The sequence below is a fragment of the Cebus imitator genome, unplaced genomic scaffold (genome assembly GCF_001604975.1).
Source record: "Cebus imitator isolate Cc_AM_T3 unplaced genomic scaffold, Cebus_imitator-1.0 Scaffold894, whole genome shotgun sequence".
NCBI classification, from domain to species: Eukaryota; Metazoa; Chordata; class Mammalia; order Primates; family Cebidae; genus Cebus; species Cebus imitator.
Window position 1 is genome coordinate 68,100 of NW_016108209.1, and position 7,196 is coordinate 75,295.

Below are 7,196 nucleotides of genomic sequence, written 5' to 3' on the forward strand. Positions count from 1 at the left end.
CTCATGCCCCATCACAGTCAAGTCCTGACCCCACTCCCAGTCTTGTGATATTTTTTTATTATAGATTAACTTTTTTCATAATTTCAAAGAAATGGCATGATACAGTATGTACTCTTTGGCTGGGGCTTTCACTCAGTATAATGGTTTTGTGATTCATTCATGTTGTATTTAGCAAGTAATTATTCCTTTTCATTGGTGAATAGTGTCCATTTTATGGATATGCAGCACTTTGTTTATTCATTCTCCTGTTGATGGATACTTGGATTATTATGTTTGGGGCCATTAATAAAGCTGCTGTGGAAAGACTTGTATAAGCATTTTTGTCAGTATATGCTTTTCTCATGTATAATTGCCTAGGAATTGAAATTGCTAGATCATAGGATAGGTGTATATTTATCTCATAAAAAACTGCCAGATACTTTTACAAAGTGCTTGTACCATTTTACACTCTCACCAAAATATATGAGCATTCTGGCCATCCATATCAATACCAGGTTTGACAATCTTTTTAATTATTTTGGTGGATACGTACAGTGTCTTATATGCTCATTTGTAATGCTATTATAATATGCACTTACCTAATGATATTGAGCACTTTTTCATGTGATCATTAACCACTTTTTTTTGTAAAGTGTCTTTTCAAACGCTTTGCTCATTTCTACCTTTTAATATTTGTCTTATTGAGTTGAAAGATTTCTTTACATATCTTGGATACCAAGCCTTTATTAGATATGTTTTGGAAATATTTCCTCCTAGTTTGTGTCTGGGACATTCATTTATTAAAATAATGTATTTTGTGGGGAAATTTTTCATTTTGATGAAACCTAATTTATCAATAGTTTTAATTGTTTTTTGTGTCCAAAGAAACTTTTGTCTGTCCCCAGTGTTAGATTTTTGATATATATTGATTACTTATATATTGGTATATCCATTCAAATAAATTTTACTTTGATCTTGAAGCTTTCACCCATTAGCCAGTGCTGCTCACTTAAGACTTTATGATGAACCCAAATAAATCTAAATATCACAACTAAAAATATAGAGTAAGTAGTTTCAGGTTTTTTCCCCCCTCCAACACCTAGGATATTTTCTAGTTTTGTTGAGTATTATATTTGGAGGATGGGAAGAGATAGCAGAAGTATATTATTAGGCAAGAGAGATGAAAGTATAAATTGCTATGGGAAAACCTCAAATTCTAACATTCCTCTGTCTTCTCTATACCTGTCATTGCCCACCTTCTCCTTTCATTGTTCTCTCTGGCAGAAGGGGTCATTGCTTGTAGGTTTCTTGATTCCAACATTTTAGTAAAGAGTGGCCATCTAGAATTGCTACTACAGCTGAAATTCTATGTAAATTTTAAAGCCCACTGGAGAGTCTGGATAGCGTATGAATTTATATTATTTCCGAAAAGACTGCCTGATGATACATAGTAATAAAGCTACTTTCAAAGCCATTTGATTTCCCTGTTAGAGCATAGCAGTACTTGTTTGGTAAAATGCCCCTAGCCTAAAATCTGCTTACTTTTCAGACTTATGAATCAGAATTGTGAGATGATCTCCAGTAACATTATGGAAGGGTTATTGTATTATTTATTTTAATTTATTTCATTTCATTATTTTATAATAGGGTCTTGCTATTTTGCACAGGCTGATATCGAATTCCTGGGCTCAATGACTCCTCTCTCAGCCTCCCGAGTAGCTAGGATTACAGGTGTGTGCCACTGTGCCTGGCTGGAAGACTAATTTTAGATATTTATTTTTTGTTTATTTTTTAAAAAAAGCTTTCATGGATTTTTATTTCATTAGAGAAGCAGAGAAGCAAAAATGAAAATGGAAACAAAGTCAAGAATCTCTCCCAACCAGAACCAGAATGGGTGTTGTAGGTGGGATCGAGTGTACTTGGGGCTCATCAAACAGAGTCAGTAAGTGCAAGTAGTTTTACAAGGATTGGGAGGCCTAATATGCGGTGAATAATTCAAGAGTTCTGGTTGCAAAAAATTCCCACTTAATGGTCTAATATTTACAAGGTTCACCTGATCCTGGTTAGGAGCCCTCTGGGTTGTCCAAAACAGTGATCTTCACAGGACTGAGGAATGAAGAAGAATACCTCACCCAGTTATTAGTGAGAATTTTGTTCCTATTATACGTATTGCAAATGGCTTGATGTGATATGAATAACTATTTCCCAGGGTCATCTTTTATTTTTGGCTTTAAAGGCTATGGATAATACAAGATCTTCTCCTTTATCTAGAGGAGCCAATTGTGTGTATGCGTGTGTGTTTTGTGTTGGAGATGGGTTTGGTGGTGATGAGGTGGTCGTGGAGGAAGAGGAGATTTAAGTACTGTACTTACGGAACACTTAGCAGTTTTTCAGTAGCTTTCTTTGAGATCTATCAAGGTTTTCTTCCTTGCCACTTTTCTTAACTCAGGAGTCATATATATTCATGTTACCTGCTCAGTACCCATGTCAAGCTGTTCACATAATCAGTGGAGAAGGGAGAAATGCCAGATATAGGTGAAGGGGATGAAGGCAGCAAATCACACTGCCACATGTGTACCTATGCAACAGTCTTGCATGTTCTTCACATGTACCCCAAAACCTAAAATGCAATTAAAAAAAAATCAGTGGAGAAAGCTTTAAGGAAGCCAAAGATGTTTTTAAACCCCTTATGTGATGAAAAATTTACTTTGGGATCTGAGGGGCCCACTTTTAGCTTACCACTTCTACTTATGTAAGCATTCCAATTATATGTACTTTTGAACTCTTGAGGCAGTAATATTAAAAAGTGAAGTGAGTTTAAGTGTTAAAGACGGTTTGTTGATGAACATCAGTGAATTGATTTTTATACCCTTTCCTTTACTCTTTTTTTTTTAATTGTTACAGAAGAAGCTACTATGGAGGAAACTGGGCCAGTTTTAGCTTTTCAGGACTGTTGTCCTGGCTAGAGGAATATCAGGTAAAGTTTGTGTCTGACATTTTAATTTGCTTAGTTGTATGTTACATAGTAACCCTGCATTGAAGAAAACCCTAAACTTCATCTGTGATATAGGATTGATTCTTTATTTTTTAAATTCATTTATTTTACAAAAAATTATGCAGTCACTGTTTCAGCTAATATTTTTCCAATGTTTTTATCCCTTTTTAAATATAAACAGAAGCTGGGCGCGGTAGCTCATGCCTGTAATCCCAACACTTTGGAAGGCTGAGGCGGGCGGATCACCTGAGGTCAGGAGTTTGAGACCAGCCTGGCCAACATGGCAAAATCTTGTTTCTACTAAAAATACAAAAATTAGTCAGGCGTGGTGGCATGCTCCTGTAGTCCCAGCTACTCAGGAGGCTGAGGCAGGAGAATCACTTGAACCCGGGAAGTGGAGGTTGCAGTGAGCTGAGATTGGGCCACTGTACTCCAGCCTGGGTAACAGAGTGAGACTCCATCTCAAAAAAAAAAAAAAAAAAGACATATAAATATAAATGTTGACTGAAGAGTAACTGTATGTATTTAATAGCCATTTCCTAATTATTCTTTATACCCAAATAAAAGACAATAATTTTTCCCCCAAACTAATCTTTAGAAAAAATATCCCAGTTCTTATAAAATCTAACATTTACAGGTTGCTCTTAGAGTTAGTGTATTTTGAACAAAAACCAAAATACTCCTAACAATTTGGGGAAGATAAATTAATTTGAAATAATCTCAGTGGTGGTTTTGCACTTGTAGAGGTCACCTGACAGAATCAACAAAAAGAAAAATCAAAGAAATTTAGTATGAATTCAGTAATTACTTTCTAAGGGTAGGATCTCAATACTAAGCTGTTGAATACAATTATGAAGAAACTTATTAGGGATCCTATATAGCATGATATGGAGAGTCAGCTATGGAGATTGCCAACTTTCATAGGACAGATTTAAAAAGTTGTCCTAGTCTTATTCAGATGGGTACATGTGGCTTGAAATGAAATTTCTGCTGAGAGCATTATACAGAGAATCAGAAACTGCTGTATCTCAAAAGAATTTAGAATATTTGGAAAGGAGGATGATATAGTTTAGAAAATTGTATTCAGTTAGCTAAGACTTGTTCAGCATTTATCATGTACCAAGCACTGTTATATTGATTGATTCATTTAATGGTGTACATGATTCAAAAAGTGCCTCTCATGATGACAAAAACATTGATACTGAAGATGCTGTGAAAATGCAGTTTGAATATTGTTGCATGAAATGAGCATGAAGAAACAAGCAATATTTGTAAAGTAGCATTTCATATGATAATTCAAACTGTGTAAGTCAAGAGAGAAAATGAGTAGATATTTAACTGTTTTGTCTATATGCTTAAATATTCATGTATTTACTTTGATCAGAAACTCTTTTTTGTACCTTATTTTTGGGAAGTGTGTGTGAGGGTCACTTTATTTTTAGGCATGTTTAGTACTTCCATGAGAAAATTCAGTGTAGATTCTCAGCAGCAATAATATGCCCCAATTGTCTGAATGGAAACTAAAAAAAAGAAATTTGATAATGTTTTAGATTTATTCAAATAAAAATGTTTTTGTTCAAGTAGTGTTTATTTTTTATTTTATTTATTTATTTATTTATTTTTTGAGACGGAGTTTCACTCTTGTTACCCAGGCTGGAGTGCAATGGCGCCATCTCGGCTCACCGCAACCTCCACCTCCTGGGTTCAGGCAATTCTCCTGCCTCAGCCTCCTGAGTAGCTGGGATTACAGGCACGCGCCACCATGCCCAGCTAATGTTTTGTACTTTTAGTAGAGACGGGGTTTCACCATGTTGACCAGGATGGTCTCGATCTCTTGACCTCGTGATTCACCTGCCTCGGCCTCCCAAAGTGCTGGGATTACAGGCTTGAGCCACCACGCCCGGCCCAAGTTGTTTTTATTTTAATGATTATTTCACTACAGAATCTTGACTCTGCCACTGTCTTTTTCTCTCTCCACCCCGTTCTCTGTTCCACAGTTCTTTTCCTAGGCTGATAACCTCATGTCTACACATTCAAAATTCTTGTACTTTGCCTTCTCTTCTACTTACATTGGGATGTTTATTACTATCTAATATTATACTTGATAGTAAGAGCTGTATGTCACTGCTTTTCTTCAGATTAAAATGTTAAACTCAGGACAACAAAGCCTTTTAAAAATATGTATTGCCTTTATGAAATTTGTAAGTTTTGAAATTTTCTGAGATGAATTTACTTAAAAGATATTGTAATTCTATTTTCCTACCAGTTCCTTGAGTATGTATAATAGAATTTCAAAAAGTTTTCCTTGAGAAAGATGTGTATTAAACAGCTTAAAATTTTAAACAGATTAAAAATTGATCCTTGACATTTGAAAAAGGTAATCTTGACACCTTAAAAAATGCTCTATATTCAAATACTCCATAAAATGTAATCACTGAAAATTTTAACAGACCACTTTCAACTTGTCTTTCTCGTTTTATAAGGTATTCATGGACTAATTATTAGAAAGCCCGTAGTTATACTGGGCTGAGTATTTTTCAAAAGTACTTTTACATGTAATCAAAATTTGACATGACTAGTGACCAACCTTCAAAGACCTGAAAATAAATAGAATGAAGTTATTTTAACTCTGCTGTTTCGACCAAAAAATGTAAAAAAAAAAAAAAAAAAAAAACCAAAAAAGTCTCTGCTTTTATTAACAAGTAATGTACATAACAGATATACTTGATTCTCAGCAGATAGAGGGTTAGTTGTCCTAGTTCTTAAGCAATGTCCAAACAGCCATGTCTGAATGACTTTTTCAAAATTTCAGCTACCCTGATAGAAATCTGTAAATCAGAGCTAGTTTTTGATAATACAGATTTTACACATTGTTTTTCTCTCCTTTCTTTGAAGTTGGAAAACTTGTTGGACTTTGGTGACTCTGAGGTGATATCCTTTGAGTTTTGGTGAGAGGAAATAAGCATGAATTTAGACAAGAGGTGAATTTTCTCAAAAAATTACATGTTTCTCACTGGCCACTTTGATTAAAACTTCTGATCTGTGTTTTGTTTAGGAAAACAGTGACATTGTAAATGACAGTCCAGTGTGGCAAGACCGTATCCTTGAAAATGAAGAAGCCATTGCTCTTAGCAGGAAGGACAAAACTATTCAACATGTGGAAGTATTTTGTTATGCCAGGTATGAAAAATCTTTACTGAAGGTAAACTAAGTTAATGACTTTTTTACTCTTCTTCAGAAGAAGCCAACAATAAAGATTTATGTGGCAGTGGCTGCTACAAGGCACATTGATATGCTGGTTTTGCCTGTTTTTAAATGGAACTTTGAGTTTCCTCTGTTTAGGTAGTAATGATAACATCTTACCTGAATGCCTTTGAATTTACCAAGCTGTTTGAAATATATTATCTCATTTCATTAAAACAATTCTGTGGTAGAGTAGGGCAGATACTAGGACTAATAGTTGGAGTTTTTACAGAATCCTCAGTGGAGCTTAAAGAGATTAAGTAGTTTGCAGAAGGTCACATGGCTTGGCAAATGGCAGGTCCACACCCAAGCCCTGGAGTGGTAGAGCCTAAGATTAAATTCCAGAGTTTTTTCCTCCTGCTCCAGTGTTCTTCCAACTATACCATCTTTCTTGGATAATACTCAGTGTAGCAAAATGGAAGATTCAGTTTTGAATAAAAAAATTAAATCATGTGGGCATAATGTTTGAGTACATATTTTGGTAAATTAGTCTAGAACAGTCAGAAATTACAGTGTTTTAAGTATCTCCTTCTGAGTGAGAGATTCACTGTTTAAAAACAATTGGAATAGTTTACTTTTTCAGATGACATATGATCGACAGGTTGAAAGGTAATAATCACATAGTTAAATCATTCAAGTAGTTACAGAGGCCAGAGGTTTAGAACATCAGACTGGCAGGCACTTTAATAGTAATTAAAATTTAAAATTCAACACGCCAGAGATTCTTCAGGATATGCCTTGTCATCTCACACATCACTGTCGTGGCAGAGTGTTTAATGTGAGCCTTTGAAAAGTTTGGGAACATGTGCTTAACTTCTTAACCTACGTTCATATCTTTCATGTGAATAGCATTTTTTCCCCATAATATACAGTTTGTGTTCTGTGATTTTCTGCAAAAGCACAGCCTTTGAAATATTAGGTATAGATTATAATTTGTATAATGCTAAATGCCGTTTGGTATTTAAAGGTATAGCTCACT

At 34.9% G+C, this 7,196-nt stretch overlaps 1 protein-coding gene across 7 annotated transcripts in view; it reads left to right on the top strand.

Annotated features, from left to right (window-relative positions):
- Positions 1-7,196, top strand: part of CHM (CHM Rab escort protein) — a 183,056-nt gene that overhangs the window by 63,428 nt on the left and 112,432 nt on the right. For 4 of the 7 annotated variants that reach the window (XM_017520861.2, XM_017520862.2, XM_037735670.1 and 1 more), the window contains 2 exons: positions 2,884-2,956; positions 6,030-6,154. The exons of 1 other annotated variant lie outside the window; for it this stretch is intronic. In XM_017520861.2, coding sequence (XP_017376350.1) covers positions 2,884-2,956; positions 6,030-6,154 — 198 coding nt within the window. Of the gene's footprint in view, positions 1-1,798; positions 1,922-2,636; positions 2,732-2,883; positions 2,957-6,029; positions 6,155-7,196 lie in introns of those variants that run through there. 2 more of the 7 variants (XM_037735669.1, XM_037735671.1) reach the window with 2 other exon arrangements.